This window comes from Amphiprion ocellaris, chromosome 5 (genome assembly GCF_022539595.1).
Source record: "Amphiprion ocellaris isolate individual 3 ecotype Okinawa chromosome 5, ASM2253959v1, whole genome shotgun sequence".
NCBI lineage: Eukaryota > Metazoa > Chordata > Actinopteri > Pomacentridae > Amphiprion > Amphiprion ocellaris.
Window position 1 is genome coordinate 17,174,262 of NC_072770.1, and position 22,123 is coordinate 17,196,384.

The window sequence follows — 22,123 nt, forward strand, 5'->3', positions numbered from 1 at the left end:
CCACACGTCTGACTTCAGCTTTTATACATATGCTTTGGAGACCTGTGACAGGATTAGGTCACAGTCAAATTACAGCTGCAGCATGGCACTTGGCAGCGATACTCCGCTGGAAAGCAATAAACTTATCTTAAACTGCGATTTAAACTATTAGCTAATGAGATTAAGACACAAAATGCCAGAATAATCTGGTTGGGAAGCTGATTTTTATCCAGTTAGTGAAAGGAACGTTGACTAATACGTTAATGGAAAATTTGAGTCCTCATTATCCCCTCACTGAGTCCTTCAGTAGTCCATATTTTCTGTCTTTGAAAATCTACAGCAGTGTAGAGATGAAGGTATGAGAAATGTTTACTTGTGGATGCAGAAGGGAATAATTATTCATTTTCAAATTTTATGCACCTTTTTGTGCCATTTTCCAATTAGTGTCAGGTGGAGCTAGGGTGCCCCACAAAATGAACCATTTAAATCAGGGTTAAGACGTTGTTCTATAGTTCTAATTGGGTTAGGATTAGACTTTGAAGTGCGATGGTTCTGTGTAAAGAGCACAAATTAGGGACAAATTAGGGTGTGTGTGTGTGTGTGTGTGTGTGTGTGTGTGTGTGTGTGTGTGTGTGTGTGTGTGTGTGTGTGTGTGTGTGTGTGTGGTGTTTGTTTGATTGAGGACTTTTGGAAAACCAAGGTTCAATTTGGCTTGTCCTCGCTTTTTTGCATCCCTTAAAGGGCTGTTTCATTGTTAAGGTTGTTGAATTTGCTTTAGTTTGTATATGTATGTGTGTGGGGGGTGACAATTCCATGTGCATCTGACTCCTAAGTCAAACCCAGCCCCTTCTGAAATCTTGACTTGTGTTTGGCTTTCTTATGTCAATATGTGGATTGAGATTAGCATGAAAGGTCAGTCCAGCATTAAAGCAGCTTTGGTGGACAAGTGGAGATCCATGGCTCCATTATAGTAACAGCTGCAGTTAATGGCATGTGAGGGATGTAAGACACCTTTAATCTTTCCATAAAGACGGTTCACCTTAGAACACTGGATTTTTCAATATCCCTTTGAGCCTTGAACTCACGTCAACGACCTTATGGCAAGGATTAAGTGGAGGGGGCAACACATTCGGATTTATGCTGATATGAACAAGTGAAAGAAAAGAAAGACTCATCTAAGGTTTAGTAAGGTAAGCACATGCATTGTGGATCTTGAAGAGTGTGGAATCCTTGTTATAGAAGGCGTCATCTTGTCATCTTCAGCTTTTATTATGGATCCTGTGATGTGTGCTTCCAGAAGTTGATGGCATTTAACTAAATCCATTCCTCCCTCTACCAGCAAAATGCCCACTGTGCCATTGGATGCAAATCAAGCCCAAATCATGATCCATCCATCCTCATGTTTAACAGTCAGAGATGTGATTTTTTCCCTGAAAGTCAGACCCCTTTTTTCTCCAAACATACCTGGGAGCTGTTTCCAAACTGCATCCAGCTTGTTTTGATGCTCATCTGCACATTTCTGCTGCTAATTTTGTGGTGAGGATGTAGGCAAGGTTTTCTTCTGATAACTGTTCAATAAAGATGATGCTTGTGCAGGAGCTGCTGAATAGCAGAACAGATCATCAGCTAAATGAAAAGTAAACCAACATTTAAGCAGACTTCCCAGGATGCATTGCTATAGTTAAATTTCTCGAGAGACTCTTGCTTTTTGTAGTTTTTTTAAATAAATAAAAACAGTCGTGATGGAAACTTACAGCATGTCTATGTTAAAGTGTTTCCTCCTCCTCTTTCTCAACTGTTGAAGTTATTTTTGACCAGAGTCAGTACAAAGACAGATAAATTATAAATCTACAGGTTGTAGGGACTGAATTCAGCACAACGTTGCCGTGATTAGAATTGTCTGATTATTAGAAAAAGAAACAACAATAATTTAACTTAGAATATGTTAAAGACAAGTTTCCACCATGTCTGTTTTCTCTAACTGCATAGAACAAGAATCTGTGGAGAAATTAAACTCTCTAACAATGTATCCTTGGAAGTCTGTTTATATGCTTGTTTTGTTTCTTATTAACTTAATTTAACAAGTTGAGTGAACTCGCAGCTGCTCATTCATTCAATTAAAAACACCATTTTGAGTCAAAATGTCTCAAATTTTTAAGTTCTGAAGGGGTCTAAAAAACAAATTAGACATGTGACATTCATTTAACTAGGAAATGACCACTGCTGCTACCTTTAATGTTTACAACTGCTTAACTGTTTACTGCAATGCAATACACACAATAATAATCACTGCTGTAATCACCTTATCATTGCCATAGTCACTTCATTCACACCAAGGTTTACAATAATGCACAGTACACTTTACAACCACTACTGCTGTCAGTTTATATGACATTATATGACATTTTTAATCATCTGATTTTGATAGAAACTCGTCTCCTGTCACAGCCATTGCAAGCTGGTTTCAGACAGATATGCCCTGCAGTCACAACATTGGTTTAATGTCTCATTAAAGGCTCAGTTGCAGACATTTTCAGCTTGCTTAGAGCTGAACCTCTAATTAGTTTGACCAGTGATGTACAGGCGAAGATGTTTTCATGCTCCAGAAGACCAAAGCAGATTATACGGACAACTCAGGTTCTTCCACAAAGCAGATTAACACACAGTAATTACTTCTGGCATGGTTGCTGTGTAACACATTAATCTCTCCGGAGCAACAGATCACTTCAGGAGAAAGGTTAATCAAAGCTGCTATAGTGGTTTATTGTAATCCTCTGACTCTGTGTTTTTATGGAGTCAACTTCTTGCGCAGGTAGCTGGTTCACAGATTTGACCAGAATTCCGTTCGGACTTTACATCAAGAAGAGGATGGAGCCGGAAACTAAAGGAATCTGTAGACTTTTCTTTTATATTTTAAAAATCTGTCATTCTAAATGTGTCTATATTTATATACGTACTCATGTTTAGTGATTTCTAACTGTAGTGATAGTTGTTTAAACCAACACATTTTCTAAATATGTGCAATTAATTAATGTCTTAGAAGATGAGTTACTGTTTATAGCCCCTCTTGACTGCTATTTCCATGTGATGCTGGGATGTTTCGGGGGTAGGTCTGGAATTCCGCTAGTTCTGAACTATTAATGCTTGGTAAAAAGTTCACTACTAGCAGAACTCGGATTTGCTTCCGACTATCAACGGGAATCTCCATGACCACCGTGACCGTGGTTAACGTCTGGTTTATCCGTTAACAGGTGAACAGAATGGCTGTGATTAATTACATTGGTGTGAAGTGAACCACATCCACCTGTTACTCATATGGCCTTGTGTGTTCACGTCACATCAGGTAATAACCCTTGTTTTATCTGTCATTGAGGGGTTTGTAATGACAAGAATCTTTTCACTTTTTCCTTCCTGCAGCACAAATAACCCAAGAAGCATTTGTTATAGGAGCATTTCTAAGTTTGATTTGACTGACTGAGTTCCATTTCTGATCCGCAGCATGACAAGATGTACCCTCATATTTTATATTTCCAGTTTTCACTTTTATTATGTGAATTGTTTTTATGCATTCACTACTTTCCCAGGAGCAAATTTGTCTATGGCTTCAGGAAGGTGTATTTTAAGAATGTATTTATTTATTTTGTTACATTTTTATGTTACTTTGATAACCTGCAAATTGCAAATATTTATTCAGATTAATACTGTATTTTTTGTCTGTTTGTTTTATTGCTAAATTTCATCCTGCTACAGCGGCTTGTACACTGAGGTAATATAGCTTTTATATTCAGGTAACAATGTTCAGTTTATTGTGCTAAAGTATTTGAAAAGTTGAAGTATAGTAACCTAAAACTGTCAGTCATTTATCGCAGTAGTAATAACACATTTTTTGATTGATGTCTGTAGTGCTTCAAATATATGAAATTGCACTAATCTCAAAATTATTTGTGCTGCCATTATATGCAAAAAATGTGTGTTTATGTGTTTGCCAAAATATTTATTAATTTCTGTAAGGTATTGCTTTAAAGTGAGCAAAATAGAGAATGACTAACAGACTGAAAAAGACTGTTTCCCTTAAAATTTAGGAATAAAAACTAATCTAAACATTGAAGACTGATAGTATTTGCAAGTCACTGTTCCCAGTTATCTACTGTTGTGATGGAGACATGTATTGTCCAAATGTCTGCATCTTTTACACCACAGTGGCACATAGATGTAGACTTGCAACAGTTTACATCAATTTTTTTGACAACTTCGAATGAAATTATGTTCAACCAAGAAACTATATTGCAGTTAGGGGGAATTCACTTTTTTTGAAATTGTTCAGGCATGTTGAGAAACTTCTTATTAAGCTATCAAGCCAATTTCATTAAGTTACCTCCATGTGAATGTAGTTTTAGCTCAACTAATGCAAAAAAGGGGGGACTATAGTAATTTAGCAGTGAAGCAGAGGGTCCATGTGAAGATCTGTTGTCAGGAGGAAAGCTGAGATCTGATAGCTTATGGTCTGGCTGGTAGTGAGTGAATGAGCTGAGTTTAAATAGCTGGAGGTGAGGTAGTGAGCAGGTGAGTTGAATGGACTAATGAGTGCAGCCGACTCTTGTCTCAGCAATCAGTAGAGTGCAGACGGGTGATGCAGGAGGGTGAGTGAGAGAGACAATGAGACAGGCAGACAGATGCTGAGACAGATGAATGCAGGAAGAGGGAGCCAGAGGGACAAGGAGAGAGAGAGACATACACATGTGGACAAAATTGTTGGTACCCCTCGGTTAATGAAAGAAAAACCCACAGTGGTCACAGAAATAATTTGAATCTGACAAAAGTAATGATAAATAAAAATTCTATGAAAATTAACCAATGAAAATCAGACATTGCTTTATGATGGTACCCCTAGAAAAGACTGAAAATAATGTGACCATAGGGACATGTTCAATCAAGGTGTGTCCTCTAATTAGCATCACAGGTGTCTACAAACTTGTAATCAGTCAGTCAGCCTATTTATAGGGTTACAGTAGTCACTGTGCTGTTTGATGACATGGTGTGTACCACACTAAACATGGACCAGAGGAAGTGAAGGAGAGAGTTTTCTCAGGAGATTAGAAAGAAAATTATAGACAAGCATGTTAAAGGTAAAGGCTATAAGACCATCTCCAAGCAGCTTGATGTTCCTGTGACTACAGTTGCACATATTATTCAGACATTTAAGATCTATGGGACTGTAGACAACCTTCCTGGATGTGGCCACAGGAGGAAAATTGATGACAAATGGAAAAGATGGATAATACGAATGGTAACAAAAGAGGCCAGAACAACCTCTAAAGACATTAAAGGTGAACTCCAAGGTACATCTGTGTCAGATCTCACCATCCGTCGTTTGAGTCAAAGTGGACTTCATGTGAGACGACCAAGGAGGACACCATGGTTGAAAACAAATCATAAAAAAGCCAGACTGGAATTTGCCAAACTGCATGTTGTCAAGCCACAAAACTTCTGGGAGAATGTCCTATGGACATACAAGACAAAACTGGAACTTTTTGGCAAGGCACATCAGCTCTATGTTCACAGACACAAAAATGAAGCATATCAAGAAAAGAACACTGTCCCTACTGTGAAACATGGAGGAGGCTCTGTTATGTTCTGGGGCTGCTTTGCTGCATCTGGCACAGGGTGTCTTGAATCTGTGCAGGGTACAATGAAATCTCATGACTATCAAGGTATTCTAGAGAGAAATGTGCTGCCCAGTGTCAGAAAGCTTGGTCTCAGTCGCAGGTCATGGGTCTTGCAACAGGATAATGACCCAAAACACACAGCTAAAAACAGCCAAGAATGGCTAAGAGGAAAACATTGGACTATTCTGAAGTGGCCTCTATGAGCCCTGATCTAAATCCTATTGAACATCTGTGGAAGGAGCTGAAACATGCCGTCTGGAGAAGGAACCCTTCAAACCTGAGACAACTGGAGCAGTCTGCTCATGAGGAGTGGACCAGAATACCTGCTGAGAGGTGCAGAAGTCTCACTGACAGTTACAGAAATCATTTGATTGCAGTGATTGCCTCAAAAGGTTGTGCAACAAAATATTAAGTTAAGGGTACCATCAGTTTTGTCCAGGCCTATTTCATGAGTTTATTTTTTTAAATAATTCTGTTAAACCGCAGTTCAAAAGCAATGTCTGATTTTCATTGGTTAATTTTCATAGAATTTTTATTTATTATTACTTTTGTCAGATTCAAATTATTTCTGTGACTATTGTGGGTTTTTCTTTTGTCCACGTGTGTACGAGAGAGAGAGACACACAGGAGACAGACAGATGACAGAAACAGGAAGGAAGGACAAGGAGGGAGAGGAACAGGGGCTGGAACAGGGATCATAACATGTTGTCCTCAAAATACATTTTCACCACAAATTGTCTCTCTGTCTCACTGCTGAAGTTTGGAAACAGAACTGTGATTTGCGTAGCATTTCAAAATATCCACATTTGTCACAAAGCAACATTCTCACGCAGATATTGGCTGTAAAGTTGTTGGCTGTTTATTAATCTTCTAGTAAAACTGCAGGTTATATATACATATACATATATACAGGCACGTATGTGCCCTCACAAAATAACTGGAGTACAACTTGTCAAACTCATACAGAGATGTGATAAGTATTTCCTTGGAAAAGTTGAAGACGATGGGTTTGGTGACCTTTATCTTTATTTCTTTGACAAGAAAAGCAACAATTTAGGACACAATATGAGACTAAAAGAACATGTACCCATTTCATTTTCCTCATCATGGGTAGTAGCCTTTTAAAGACACAAATAATCACTTAATTATTGGAACCATTTATTTATCTCTCCATTTTTTTAAACATTTTTTGTTGCATAAAAATCTCTATTTATAAAAGGATCCAGAGCCATTTGCCATGTGATTTGTATATTCTCGATTCGTAATCCTTCAAAATTAAGTGTGAACAGCCTAAGCAGGTTCAACTTTAGAGACTTCAGTGGTTGATTGACTGGTTGATTCCTCATCGCCGGCTCCACTCATCCCCAACATCTGCTTCATACATGAGCGGAACTAATAAAGAGAACAAAGATAAATACATTAGTAGGTTTACTTTATTCAGTGTACTTCAGCCTTCTTTCTGATAGTGTCTCCTCGAATAAAAAAAAATATATAAACTGTTTTTACCCTTGCACATTCTCTCTGCTTTTATGAGTATGCTCTTTATTTGTTATAGTTCAGGCTAACCAGAACCTGTTTGTGAAGCCAGGAGAAAGATTACAATAAATACAAGCTTGTGCCTGACTATGCAGAGGAGGCGTGAGATCATCATTCTCCAATTAACTGAATTCGCAAGTATAGAAAATGTTATAACGTGTTGTTCTATACCGCATGGATCTCTGAACTTAACATTTTCATTAGCCTGCTTGAAAATGCTTGAATAAGGTGTTGATTGACAGATTTCCACCACTGGTGCAACATATTGTGGAGATGTGGCCTCACAGGGTGTGATACGTAGGATCAGTGAACCTGAGTGAGACCAACTGAGCAACATTCAGTTTAGCATTAGCATGTTAGCTGCAGCTATGTATAAGAGGCACAAACTGGCACAGCCAACAAAAATGTAAAATGTGATTTTGAATACAGCACATAAAAATGACTTAGTCTCTGTTTAAAACAAAGCACTTCTTCTTAACTCTCTTAATTGACTGCTGAAAACCTCCAAGAGCCAAAACTGCATTCCCAAAAAAGCATACAGATTACATATGTGGATGAACCTGCAATTGCAATTGCAGAATTTCCACAAAACACGCAAATTAAGGCAAAGAGGAAAGGTTGAGATCAGTAAATAATCATGTTAATAATAAATTTACTGCAGACTACAGTACAATATACAAATACAGTCTGCCATTAAGCCTCCAGAATCCATGCATCATGAATGTGTGTTCATATTACATGTATACATTCATACTACATAAATTTTGGATTTGGAATGCTACCCATCTATGATTCTTGCTTCTATATGTTGTTGAATGTTGCTATTTGATGGAGTGAAGTCTTGTAATTCATTATCCTCCTATACTATGTGTTAATTGGTTGCAAAGTTGCAGCTACTTCCTATTTAAGATGGCTTCTCTTTGTACTAAACCATTTGCCAGATAAGGGTGTAGCACAGAACAATCTGAAATAAATGTATTTTCACAAGTCAGATAGTGTGATGGAATCTCTGAAACTTCTGGAGTCTTTCTTAAATAGCAGTAACTTATGGTTGATCCATTTGTTCAAATCAATAAAGCATTAAAAAATATTGGGTATGGGCTTAATTGCGTATCAGGTGTTCTGGGTTTTGGAACTTTTGTTTTCCAAAATCCACCACTAGAGGGCATTAGTGGCCTGGTCAGTGCTATGTTGAATTTAGTACAACTTCAGCACAGTTGCATGAATGCAAAGTTAATCTCCTGACTGAGTGCTTGACAGTGAGCCCACCTGTTTATTTAAGAGCACGTAGATAACAGGGTTGTAGACTGTGGAGGCTTTAGAGAGGGCGGAGGGGATGGTGGCCAGTCGTAGGTCAAACTCTTGCCCGCGATTGTTCATAACCCAAAGAGCAAAGGAGGCGTAAGGCATATAGCAAACCAGGAAGCCCAGCACCATGACCACCACCATCCTGGTCACCTCCCGCTCAGCCTTCTGGGTGCTGACAGACTCGGCCTGGGCCTTTGCTACCTGTTGAGCAAAACAACAAATTGTAAATTTGGAACTTTTCTTTCCCTCCCTCTTACTGATAATATTCTTTTTAATATTCTCCTTCTAACTGCTTTTGCTTACTTGCATTCTTTATTTATAAAGAACTAGTAAAAAATACAATACCAAATAAGCTGAGTTATTGCTTCAAATATTTTTCTACACACAAGCAACCTAAACCAAATAGATGACAAAGGATAACTCATGAAATGTTGCTTACCGCTTTCACCGCAAAAAGCAGCTGTGAGTAGCAGAAGACGATGGTCGTGAAAGGGACAGCAAAGCAGAAGCAGAAGAGGAACATCACAAAGGACTCATTGTTAAACTTGTTGTTTGTTGTGTACCAGTCCGGACCACAGGCACATTGCATGCCCTCTGGGATGTACCTGGAGACACACACCACGACAGACCAATCAATATTCTGCATGTATGGTTTCTTTGCAGTGCTTGTATTTGAAAAATGGAACAAGGGAAATGGGGAGCTTATATCCTGGACTCTGCTATATGAAAAACTCTGTTAAAAAATCAATTAAACTGTTTCATGCACTGACCTACTCCATCCAACTAGCGGAGGAACTGCTGCGAACAAAGCAAAGACCCAAGTCAATGCACAGAGGCCGATAGCGTGGTTGGGCTGGAAGGAGAAGTTTCCAAGCGGCTTGCAGACAACCAGCCATCTCTCAACTGCTATTACAGCGAGCGACCACAGGCTAACCATGCCTGCAAAGAGACAAAAATCATAACAATAAAATACTGATAACCAGCAGTGTTTTGAATGACACAATGTTTACATTTTCACAGAAAAAGATGTTTCTAATTGTGTAACATTAAAAATTCTATGACTCTAAATTTAGTATGAAACGTATTTAAAATAAAAAAACAACAGAAACTAGATTTTCAGCTGCATAAAGAGAGAAAAGGGTCACTAACATATCCCTCACCTAGAAAGCAGGCAGTACAAAGGTGATGAACTAAGATTCTTTTTTTTTTTAAACTGCAGTTGCTGAACACAAATCACAGTTCTAAGTAAAGACATAAAAACCTGAAGATTTCTTCTGTTAAAATTACATGTTGGTTAGTTGCCTTCTTAGCAACTATTAGCGCTAATCACTGATTGTGTTTTCCATGCAAATTGTTGTGTATTTTTAAGCTGAAATTTGTTGCAGTTAACATAAGTATATATCTCCCGCATGTAAAAATGTTTTATCTGTATTGTATTGCATGTAATCCAGTTTGGATTTCTCTCTGTCCTTACCACCAAGAGTTGCCGTAAATCCTTCGACCTTGCACCCCACTGGACCCAGAATCATGTATCTGAAGGCGAAGCAGATGAAGCAGGTGGAGGATCCCATAGAGGAGACAATCAGGTTTGCCACAGCCAAGTTCACCAGGATGTAGTTCAGATGAGAGCGGAGCTTCTTGTATTGAATAGTACAGACGATAGTGAGAACGTTGATGGCTGTACCTGCCACAGACAAGAACAACATAAATGCTGACAATGAATAAAAGAGCCCTGTGCTTCCTAAATGGTCCTGAGGAACCAGGTACGGGCTGAGAGATGTGATGTTTTTGGTGTCCAGAGCAATGGGGATCCAGAAGTCCTCTGGAATCTCATTGGAAGTATACCCTCTCATTTTCATCTGGTTGTGTGTCAAATAAAAATTGTCTAAAATTTATTAGGTGATAGTAACTGCAAAGATTGCAAACAGTTACTAAGTCCGGTGGAGTTGTGCATCTCTGAGCTGCATTTATAGGAGCTTTGAATACTGGTCAGGCTCAACTTAACTGGCTCAAGAACAGGATTTAGTGCTTTCCATGAATCACGAACAACTACGTATGCCACCTCCGAGCTAATACAGAGATTAGCGTCGCATTATCAGAGTAGGCAAAGATATCTCATTACATGCCAACGTAAGGCCCCTGTAAGCCACATAATCTGATCCTCAGTGATGTCCTTTAGTTTCATGTTGTGTTTCTTGGCACCATTTCTGCAAAAAGACATGTTTTCTAAAAAGTATCTTGATCTGTTGGAGATGATTAGTAGTAATAGTAGTTCACAGTATATGTAAGATGACAAAAACACTGGCTAACAACATGGTAAAAAGATTCAATAGATAACAACCATATTAACTAAAGGCCAAAATATTAAAATTAACAAAACTAATATTATCAACATTTTCCAACTGAATGCACTCTAAATGACTTGCTTACAGCTAAGTGCTTAACAAAACACATCAGAACAATGCATACAGTATCAGCTTCACAAATGGCTGAATGTTTTCCATGATTAACAATACACGGACTAAATAAAAATGTTTGCACCTTTTTAATCTTTTCATTTTGCAAATTTCTTGCTTGAATTGTGACAATGACAAGACATGTGTACTTCCATTGTTGTTTACAATTCACAAATGATTAATGATAAAGTCAGTAAAAGTGAGCAAGTGTTTTGGTCCCTGGTGATGCTCCACCAGGCCTCTGCTGCTTCAGTTCCTTTCTCTCTCATGGGTTTGATTGGATTTTTCAGCCCAATGATGGCTTGCTTCACTGATAGCGACAGCTCTTTGGACTTCATATTGAGACTTGACCTCATCAGATTCCAAACACAAATACCACACTTGAAACGTAATCAAGACCTTAAGTCTGCTCCTTCTAAATGGAATTGTGAGAGAATAACACACACTTGGCCATGGAACAGCTGAGCAGTCAATTGTCCAATTACTTTTGGTCCCTTAAAAAGGTGGAGGGCACATATAAAATGTGTTGTAATTCCTGGACCGTTCACCTGATTTGGATGTACATACCCTGAAATTAAAGTTGAAAATATGCACTTATTCACATCTTGATTGTTTCATTTTAGACTTATTGTGGTGGTGAAAAGCACCAAAATGCTGTAGCTCCTTATTCAAGATTTATCTTTATCATGTACAAACATACAATGACTGAAAGAATGTTGCACAAATGTAGCTTTAAAGTCAATGTAAAGGAAATTTAGAGATTTGTTTGTAAGCAGTATACATGTCAGAAAATAACTGCTGAAAATGTGTCGTGCTGAGCTGAATGCTTTTCAGCCTTTTTTGGGTGGGCCCACTTGTAAAAACTAGAGTATATAAACATCAGTGGTTTTCATGCTCGACTGCATGTTAATACATCAGGTTATCTGGTACAGATCAGGGGGGCTAATCAATTATCTTCCTCCTTCATCCTCCCAGGAAACTCAGGCGATCAGTGCATACATCCAAGGTGAAAGGACAGCAGGTAAAGCATGGTTAGAATTGAAAACAAGATTACCAAGTGGCTTGCAGATTACCAGTCATTTTTCAGAACCTGTTGCAGCAGGAGACCATGGGATTACCAAATGTGGAACAGCAGACAATTTAATTCCCCTTTTGAATCATAAATTAGTCCAGTAAAAGAACGTTAACCTCAAATTGAATTTGTTTATTGCTTGTGTGAAGCCATCCAACCATAAAAGCCGAAACACTTCACGCTCGTACTGCACATACAAAAACACACACTTAATATAATTTACCACTTCAAACAACACAGTCCTGGTTTATTAAGCATTTGTTGAAGTACTTTAGTTGTATTTGGAATGTCCCCGTTTAGTTAATGTTTGTATGTTCAACATTATGTTTTAAGTTGTACTAGTCTTTTCTTTGTTTTACTGGTTCTTCAGTATTCAGGCTTCTGTTTCTGTGATCATCTGGCAGAATTTGGTCAAAACATGGCTTTAGGTGAGCAGCAGGCTTTAATATCAGAGCTGCCAATCAGGCAATACCAAGAACCTGCAACTTCAAGGGTTTATTTTGCTTAAATATCACATTATTCATTTGACTTGTGTTGGGTGTTTAGATATTTTTTGAGTTGTTTAATAATATATTTTTTGATTAAGTAGACAAATTGTGCTGTTTTGCGGTATTTGTATTTAGTTTAAGTGTTGGTATTCATATAGTGTTCATATAGACTGATCATTCATTTATTCACTATATTTATCCCCTTTGTTCACAACTCGTCAGGTTACTTATGAGTTTCGTCTGGTCACTCATCCCCTTTGCTGTGGGCCCAGAATTTAGTATTTGCTTTTATAACATTGTTGTTGTTTTTGGGGGATGGAATAAAAACTCAATTTTGAATCCACCTGTAAGTCCTCGACCATAACAGCTTCTAATCTACAACTTGAATCTTACCAATAACTGTCTATTGCCATTAAACATCTTTAAGGTCTCGCATGCTCATGGTTCAAAGAGACAATATCTGGATGCAAGGAGCAGAAGGAAGTAAAGGACACAGGACACAAGAAGGTTTTCCAAGATGTAGTGGAGGTGGGGCTGTAGCCTGTTGTACTGGGTGATGCATACAATGATGAGGGCCAATTACAAATATGACAAACATGAATCCTGCCATGTAACTTAAACTACATGTCAAATAGTGATAGACGATCAAAATAAAGTTTGAGGAAGCTGACATGAATTCTACAATGCCAGGATCTCTACCATTTTGCTCTTGTGGTTTATTGATGTTTAAAAGATGCACCAGGATGACACTTATCCAGAAATTCATTGATTCTATAATTGGCTAATTCATTGATGGCATCACTGCTTGTATGACTGATTGAGGACAAGCTGTGTTTTTTTTTCCTGAAAATTGCTAAATATTGTAGATGTTAGTTATAAAACAGATAGCATAGCTGTGTGTTCCAATGACTTGAAAGCACGTGCTGATGACTAACTGCTGCCTCAAAGATAAAGTAGATCTTTGTCAGATGGTAAATTACAATGATGTAAATTATGAACGTAAATAGTAGAAGTTACCCACAACCGCACCAATTACAATTAAGTTATGACCGGAAACTTGATCTGAAAGAGCTGCAGACATCAGACAAGCATGGCTGACGCTTGACAGGAGGAGGAATAAGCACCTCACAAATAATAATGTATGTTGATTGTAGCCTAATCAATTTGCACTCAGCATAATTCTAACAATTCAAAATGATGATAATTTAAGTTATTCTGAAAATATTTCACAACTGTAAAGTCCAGGATGTTATTAAAGTTCAGTGTCCATTCCAATGGACATCAGGTGTTGGGCGATATTAGCCAACTCATTATTTAGTGTCCCTGTGCAAATTTATGGAATATCTGTGAGCATTTCATAGTTAAACTTTGACAGCTTAATTATTTATTTATTTGAAGTGCAGTTTGACATAGATGACCACACGCCAAATTATGATGATGACGGAGAGGCTCTACTGCACGTGAAAAACATGTCTTTTGTGACACATGCAACATCCACCTGTGCTTTGTGCCACAGAGAAACTGCTTCAAGGTTGCTCATCGAAAATGAGTGACTAGATAAAAGCATCCACAAGCTGATGTCAGTTCCATTTGTTTGTGAGATCAGTTGCTACATGTAGCCTGCTATGTTAAGAAAGTAGGGCAATGCGTTCATGATATTCTACAGACAAAGACATCAAAATTGATGTCTTGATTTTATATTACCTAAAATCATACACATGTAAAGTTGTTCATGTTCAGACTTGCACACAGTCATACACACACGCAGACATCCACTTCCATATGTTAAAAGCATATCCTGTTTTTCTTAAGTTTTAATGGCCCTTCATGCCCAGTCAGTCGTGGTGTAAATTGCAATGAACATGTAAAAATACTAGTAAAAAACTGACTTGGCAAAAATGTCTTTTTCCCACTGCATTTCTATATTGGAGAGGAGTAAAAAGCAATTGGATACTTTTTTTTTCACAGCAAAATAATTTAAAAAAAAACACTGGTCTGAAGTCGTTATAGGTTAATCCCAATTTCTCAAGCAGGTTATCGGCAGGTCTTTGCCCACTAATCCAGTTTACAGTAACATTATGCTGGATAATCTCATGCAATGTAGAGTCTAATCCCCTGTACTGATCTAACTCAAGGTTAATGTTAAAACTTTAGCCTTTTGTCTCCTTCATTTAGCTTGTAGGGTTGATGGCGTCAGTGGAATTACAGAAGTTGCTCATTATAACTGTTATTGGAAATACTCAACGGAGAAGTCAACGGAAAAGTGCATTAGTACGGAGGGGGCGAATATATAAAAAAAATTAACATAAAGCTTTTCAAAGTATTTTTTACTTAAACTTTTAAAGTTTGCGGTGCAAAAAAAAACACCCGATACAGGAACAATATGCAGTAACTATGCAATTTATCACAGCGAATGAACCCACTCAAGACCCAAGACGGTTCACCAGGATGTAGTTGAGTGAAGCTTTTTGTGCTGGGTGGAATGTACAGCAGTAAGTGCAGTAATACAAGCACCTACAGAAAAAACAAAAATCATATACATGATCATTGCATAGCAGGTGCCTGAGTCTGCTAAATAGTCTTGAGATATCAGGAAGAGATTAAGAGCTGCGATGTTATCTGCATGTGGGGGAATGAGGATCCACATATCCTCCGGAAGTTCTGTGCCATAGCTATGCTATGCTTTGAGCATCTAATTAAATAATTGAATAATTAATTGCTTAATTTACTCAGCTAAAAGAACTTCCAGCCTCAATAAAGAAAATTAGCACACGACAGCAAGTACACAGTACATAAACAGAAAGCGGTAGATAGTTCATAGGGTATTATCTGCCATATCCTGCTTTTATTTCATTACTGAAACATTATTTTGGATCAAAAGGCATGATACACAGCACACCAAGACACGCATATAGACAAATAATGGAGATGCGCTGGCATAAACATCTGTGCACCAGGTCTGTGAAAGGATTATCCTGTGTGAAGCGTGGGTCTCTGTGCAGAACAGTGACTGCATTTTTTTTTTTTTTTTTTTTAACGTCAGAGTCAAAGATTGTAGGACAGTGTTGTGGGGAAGATCCCTTCAACCAGATAGGCAGGTACTGAAACAGATAAATCAAAGGAGCTGATGAATATTGTCATGAAATCTGCTGAAATGAGGAATAAATAACTTAATATTATGGAGGTGGATCCTCATATATGCCTATAAGTCTGCATTTTCTGTTTAAAAATAGGAAAAGCTTTACATTTTCAGAGCAAAAGCATTTTACATGCTCAATAACAAATCTAAAATGCCATCATTGGTTTCTACATTCCTAACTAAATTTCTATGTGGATTGTAATCACACAGGTGGTACAGGTGTGCTAGGAATTTGCCCAGATGTGGTTATAACAAAACACAGATTCTGGAGCCAAATTATTGTCTTCCACATACAGTTGAATATCTTGCAAAGAGTGGCTCAAGAACTCTTCCAATGAATGTCTGCTTTTAGGAGGGTGATCAGTGAATTAGAATCAGGTGAGCGTGAATGCTGAATGCAGCACAGCTGAGGAACCAGGGAGCCAGAAAGTAGAAACTTCCAATTTGGTTGTGCGTCTTGTTTTTGGTAATGATGCACCTAATGAATGTCCAGTATTTCAGTCTTTAATGAGTCTTATATGACAGCGGTTCTCAAATGGGGGTACGTGAGATTTTAAAAAAAATTTTCAAAACTAGCAACAATTCAAAAATCTTTTAGAAAACATATTTATTCAATAAAACTTCAACAAAATATGAATGAAAGTTCATAAACTGAATTTCATATCAAGTAGGCCATTCCATTTTATTACCATAAGCCCAGAGTCTCCCCCATACCATGATGGTTTGACCCTACCTGGCGCGTGCCACACGGCATCAACTGTCAATGTAGAAAGCAATGGAGTCCTGGTTAAAGCATAGCAGAAATGCAGCTGAAAACATGGAGGAACAGGTACCAAAGAAGGCCAAACCAGAGCCGGCAAAATTAAGACAGTATTCCGAAGAATATGTGTTAATGGGATTTAGGGCTACAAGCTGTACCATTCCCCCCACGCCACCTTGTTCCAGGACACAGACTGGCTTTCTAAGCTGGGTTATCTGGCAGATATTTTTGGCAAACTCAATGAACTGACTATGTCCATACAGGGCAAGGACACCAACATTTTAAACCTTTATGACAAGGTGGGTGGTTTTCAGAAGAAAGCTGAGCTGTGGAAAACGACCTGTGCACGGGGAAATTTCACCTGCTTTCCTCAAGTGGATGATTTTCTCTCAAGGCAGGATGTGGACAGAGCTGGGACATTTGACCGACTTGATTCAAGATTTTCATTCCTACTTTCCGGACCTGGAGGACAAATCTGCACAGCTGGATTGGGTGAGAGATCCATTTCTGTTGCTTGAAGCAAACAGAAGCAAGCTACCTGTCACTTATCAGGAAAAACTCCTGGAAGTGTCATCTGACCGTGGCTTCCAGATGAAGTTTTCCACCTCCACACTCACAGTTCTGGGCGTTTGTGAAGCAGGCGCACCCTGACCTGGGGCAGAAACCTTTGGAGCAGCTGTTGCTCTTTGCCTCCACATATTTATGTGAGACCTCCTTTTCTGCAATGACTGTGATCAAATCAAAACAAAGAAACAGACTGTGCCTGGAGAAGAGCTTGATCACAGCAGTTGCCTCCCTGCCACCAAGACTGACAAAGATCCTCAGTGAAGCACAAGCTCAGGTTTCTCACTAAAATGTCCATAAAAGAACTCACTTAAATGTCTGTGAAGTTTCTCATTCATCCAGGTCATGGATCCTTTAGGATCTTCAACAAACACCAGAGTCCTGTCTTTTTTAAGCCAAATAACACCCTCAGACAAAGACTGGTCCACCCAAAAGACCACACACCACACAGTCAGAAGAGCAACCTGGTGTATGCAGTTAAATGCAGCGAGGAATGCTCAGATCTCTACATAGGGGAAACCAAACAGCCACTTAACAAGCGTATGGCTCAACACAGAAGAGCCAGTTCCTCAGGACAGGATTCGGCGGTCTTCCTTCACCTCAAGGAAGAGGGACACTCATTTCAGGACACCGATGTCCAGATTTTGGACAGGGAGGACAGATGGTCTGAGAGAGGTGTGAAAGAAGCCATCCATGTCAAAGTGGAGAAGCCATCTCTGAATGGGGGGGGGGGGGGGGGGGGGGGGGGGGGGCGCAAATGATTTTAAAAAATGTAATAAAAAATCTTAAAAAGTTCTTTCTTTCCCTCTTAGTATAATATAATTTTATTTCATTTCATTTCATTTTACTAGGGCAGTTGTCTTAGAAATTCAGAGGTATCCTAAAAGATTCTATTTGAATACATGAAAATCCTATAAGAGTTTTTGACTACAGATTTTGCTGTCCTGGAGGTTGCAATTTAAGTTTTATATTTCTGAGCATTTCTCGTCTTTTTCAGTTTACCTCCAGTATTGGATGAGGCTTAGTCAGAAAAAGGGGGACGGTTTTGTTATTGGTGTGGATGTCATTGTAGTAATGCAGTATTTGTATCAGAGGAGGGCGCACTAATGGTGGACGTGGGCGTGTCAACTTTAGTATATGTAAGCGCTAAATCTCTAAATTGGTGCTTCTATACTATTGTTGTGCAAGTATGGGCCCATCTAAGTAAGTTTAGAGACGAATAAAATCAGCATCGCCCACAATATTAAAATAAAAGGGGTTCCACTACGTATGTCGCCATCTTTACTAAGGGACAATAACCCTATTGCTATAACACAACTTGTTTGAATTTGCCAAAACTCGGAATATCGTCACTTTATATTGGTTTCGAGTGTTCATGAAAGCACATTCCTATTCAGAGCATCATATGCCGACTTAAAATGGCAAATATCAAAACCTCCATATACGTTTCTGTCACAAACGGTTAGTGACCGGGTCTCCGTCGCCATGTTTACTTTGGGTGACGCCAACTCTCTTCCATTTTCCTCCGCCTCTGGTTGTCAAGAAGATGGCAGCTTCCAGGCAGGCATGAGAGGAAATACTTCTTCACAAATCGAATGAATTTGGATTATTGCCTCAAGATTAGAGCACATACCGGTGTTTTTGCAATTACTGCATCGAAATAAGTAAGTAAAATTCAGAAGTATTTGTGCCTTTTTCGGTTTGTTGTGTTTTGTTGTAGCAAACCGCCCGGCCATTTTTCTTGTGGGAGCTGTAGAAGTAGGCCGATTGTCGAAAATATGGCTGCTTCCAGAGACGGCATGAAACATAATAACACCGTGTTTATGCTGATTACCTCAGTTTAGCTACGTTTTAAGAGTCTTGTTGCAACTACATTTGTATCAGGTAAACGATGCATTGGAAAAGAATTTGAGATTACGTTGAATTTAATTGTGAAATTAGGCGACGCTTTGACAGAAGCCAACCCTGCAGCTAACGCTGTTAGCTCGAGCAAATTAGGTTGAGCAACTAGCCGCTACCGCTAACGGAGCACAGCTAACGCTAGAACCCTTTTGGATGCTGCGATTGCATTTTAAAATGTAATATATTTCAGTAAATCGTTCGATTCACGTTGAGACGCGTGATTTCCTCAATACACGTGGTTGTTAAAGTAGGCTTGGTTTATGTTTTAAATGTTAATAACTGCGTTTAAGGGGTTGCAAAGAATGCTAAGCTTGCTAGCTACAATATGGCGACTCCCAGAGAAGCATGAAAATAGCCGACTCTTGCTAACGATTCTAACTGTTAATTAAATCTGTGTTGCGGCTGTGTATTGTTCTGCTTGCCCGGCTTACGATTATTCTGTTGAACGTGTGTTTACCGTGGTGTGTTTGTTTGCCGGTACAGTGGGATAGCTCTCGTGTATTTTTCTTTTTCATTCGCTTCCGCCATTTTTCAGACGGGCAGTAGCGTTAGCGGGGGTTTGTTTGGCTGCAAGATGGCTGCTTCCATGGATTGAATTCAATGGTTAGAAACAACTAAGAAAAAACTTGGGTGATGAAAAGATTTTTCATGTATTTCTTAACACAACAGCGACATCAAATCTGTACGAAGGATTTTAAACAAGGAGTTGGTGGAAAGGTGCTGTGCGGATTTAGTTTCTTCGGACTGAGTGTATTCATTAACCGGAGCTAGCCGCTAACGTTTCAGCTGATCTGACCGCAGTAGCACTTGTAGAAGTTAGCCACAGCGCTCGGTCGGATGCCGCTGTTGAATTTCTTTTGTTATTGTTGTAAATATGGCGCCATTCGTTGGGCAGGTAAGACAAATGCTGATTTATCGTTCTCCCGGCAGAAGTCATGTCTGCCCCTGGCTCCGCGGTGTCTGGGACCACGACGTCGGTTCTGCAGCCGCGATGGAAACGGGTCCTCGGATGGTCCGGTCCAGTTCCCCGGCCCAGACATGGACACAGAGCTGTGGCCATAAAGGAGCTTATGGTCGTCTTTGGCGGTGGAAACGAAGGGATTGTGGATGAGTTACATGTATACAACACAGGTAAGATTAACTTTGCATGTGGGACTTTACCGATTATTTTGTACGGAGCGGATAATGTTTCACTTAACAAATATATAAATACGAAAAGTGATGATACGAAGCGGTTTTATACAATTTTTTGCTTAAAACTGCTCCATTTAATATGTATTCGTGATCTGCAAAACTAAATAGCGTGCAGGCCGCAGTAGGCCGAACAGAGCCGTGTCTGATTAAATTTGGCCCCCTCTGCCGGGTAAAGGCTTCTAATGCACGTTAAAAAAGGCGGGCTAAAATAAAATGGATGATGCTGGTTGGTTTAAGCGTATCCTCTGCCCCAGTTTCCTGCACATAAACCAATAAGGACAGACAAACTTAGCAAATGTGGTTTGTGTGTGTTCCCATCCTTAAGTGCCGATATTGGTTTGATAAAAGGGCTGACCACTGCTTACACTGTTTAGAAAAAACAGCTGTGTTTTGATCCTAACCTCCTTCATAATATGAGTGAATTGATAGCGGTTGACTTCCAAAGATAACCCAGTTGTTGTTGTGTTTTCTTTCTCAGCAACAAACCAGTGGTTTATCCCGGCAGTTCGTGGTGATATTCCTCCCGGTTGTGCTGCATATGGTTTTGTCTGCGATGGCACAAGGTTGCTGGTATTTGGTGGAATGGTGGAGTATGGAAAGTACAGCAACGATCTCTATGAACTACAGGTAATCTTTCTATAGAAAATCATTTGATTTCTGAATTAAACTCGCACTTTAAGGTAATAAAAATGCTTTGCAACTAAGTGTTTGATGCATTTAGTTAATTAAAATATTGTTTAATTCAAAATAAAATTTTCCAGACATGTTAGTTATTTAAAATAATTGTTATTCTAGCTCAAGGATGAACGCATGGAAAGGAGATGGTTGGGTTTACGAAACAGTGTTCATATGCAAGGAATCATACTACAACATCACCAACTAGATACCGTGCACATTTCTGCAGCTACATATCAGACTTGTCTGTCTGCATCAGAGACTACTGATGCAGGACAGTCAGAAGAGCAACCTGGTGTATGCAGTTAAATGCAGCGAGGAATGCTCAGATCTCTATATAGGGGAAACCAAACAGCCACTTAACAAGCGTATGGCTCAACACAGAAGAGCCAGTTCCTCAGGACAGGATTCGGCGGTCTTCCTTCACCTCAAGGAAGAGAGATACTCATTTCAGGACACCGATGTTCAGATTTTGGACAGGGAGGACAGATGGTTTGAGAGAGGTGTGAAAGAAGCCATCCATGTCAAAGTGGAGAAGCCATCTCTGAACGGGGGGGGGGGGGGGGGGGGACGACGACAACATCTTTCGCCAATTTACAATCAGGTCCTTTCAAAACTCCCCAAAAGAACTACTCGGCAGAATGACTCAGGTGAGGTGGCTCATGCTAACGACCACTATTAGCATACGAGGGCTCGGTGAAACTTGCATTTCAACGACCCCCTTTGTGTCACTCCCTGGCTCCCAACGACCATCACTGAGGAGCCAGGTGGGCCTTGGCAATGGTCGTCGGAATGTGAATAACACTGACCACACCTCACAGAGGTTATAAGCTGAGGCACCAGAACTGAAGAAACCTCTTGGATGACAGGTGAAACGTCTTCAAGGAACCTTTTTAAAGTCCAGCTGGATTGATTTAAACAACTTTGGATAACTCACCTAAATGCAACAATGCAATATTCAATGTTGACAGTTAGATTTTTTGCAAAGATTTAACAAAAACATTGATGTTAAGGACTTTTTTTGTGAGGAAATGTTTATTGTTCATGAATCCAGATGGAGAGCAGATCTCTATTATAATCCCATAAGAGGACACTTTACGTTGATGATTATTTCTGTGTAGAAATCTTTATTTACAATTGAATCAATTATTTACTTTTCAACAAGTTTTAAATTATTTTTTTCCAAATAGTTGAAGAAAGACCACTACAAATGAGCAAGTTTTTGCACTGTTATAAAATTTAATATATCAGAAACTGATGACATAGTGCTGTATTTTATGTCTTTGTCTCTGTTTTTAGCCAAAAATGCTTTGCCTTTGTTGGGGGGGTACTTGAATGAAAAAATAGTTCACAGGGGGTACGTCACTGAAAAAAGGTTGAGAAC

The 22,123-nt window shown here is 39.1% G+C and overlaps 2 protein-coding genes across 3 annotated transcripts; one reads left to right on the forward strand and one right to left on the reverse strand.

Annotated features, from left to right (window-relative positions):
* Nucleotides 1–6,481: 6,481 nt before the first annotated feature.
* opn1sw2 (opsin 1 (cone pigments), short-wave-sensitive 2) lies at nt 6,482–10,437 on the reverse strand. The gene is made up of 5 exons (XM_023278323.3): nt 9,964–10,437; nt 9,260–9,428; nt 8,929–9,094; nt 8,451–8,690; nt 6,482–7,037 (listed from the first exon to the last, which is right to left on the reverse strand). Exons 1-5 carry the CDS (start codon nt 10,346–10,348, stop codon nt 6,936–6,938), a joined length of 1,062 nt encoding a protein of 353 aa, XP_023134091.2. The 5' UTR covers nt 10,349–10,437; the 3' UTR covers nt 6,482–6,935.
* Nucleotides 10,438–18,477: 8,040 nt separating this feature from the next.
* LOC129348997 (host cell factor 2-like) lies at nt 18,478–20,721 on the forward strand. 2 transcript variants are annotated; one of them, XM_055010914.1, is made up of 3 exons: nt 18,478–18,632; nt 19,801–20,001; nt 20,543–20,721. In XM_055010914.1, exons 2-3 carry the CDS (start codon nt 19,806–19,808, stop codon nt 20,704–20,706), a joined length of 360 nt encoding a protein of 119 aa, XP_054866889.1. In that variant the 5' UTR covers nt 18,478–18,632; nt 19,801–19,805; the 3' UTR covers nt 20,707–20,721. The 2 variants fall into 2 exon arrangements, with proteins under 2 accessions (XP_054866889.1, XP_054866890.1); XM_055010915.1 differs by lacking the exon at nt 18,478–18,632 and adding an exon at nt 19,325–19,473.
* The last annotated feature ends 1,402 nt before the right edge of the window (nt 20,722–22,123 follow it).

Bases quoted from the DNA above. Each gene is read 5' to 3' on its own strand.
- opn1sw2 (XM_023278323.3), bottom strand. From the start codon at position 10,348: ATGAAAATGAGAGGGTATACTTCCAATGAGATTCCAGAGGACTTCTGG. The intron at 9,429-9,963 runs GTAAGGACAGAG...GTCTCTTTGCAG, and splicing joins ATTTACGGCAACTCTTGGTG to GCATGGTTAGCCTGTGGTCG. The intron at 7,038-8,450 runs GTGGGCTCACTG...TCTCTTTATTAG, and splicing joins ACGTGCTCTTAAATAAACAG to TTCCGCTCATGTATGAAGCA.
- LOC129348997 (XM_055010914.1), top strand. From the start codon at position 19,806: ATGTCTGCCCCTGGCTCCGCGGTGTCTGGGACCACGACGTCGGTTCTG. The intron at 20,002-20,542 runs GTAAGATTAACT...TTTCTTTCTCAG, and splicing joins GTTACATGTATACAACACAG to CAACAAACCAGTGGTTTATC.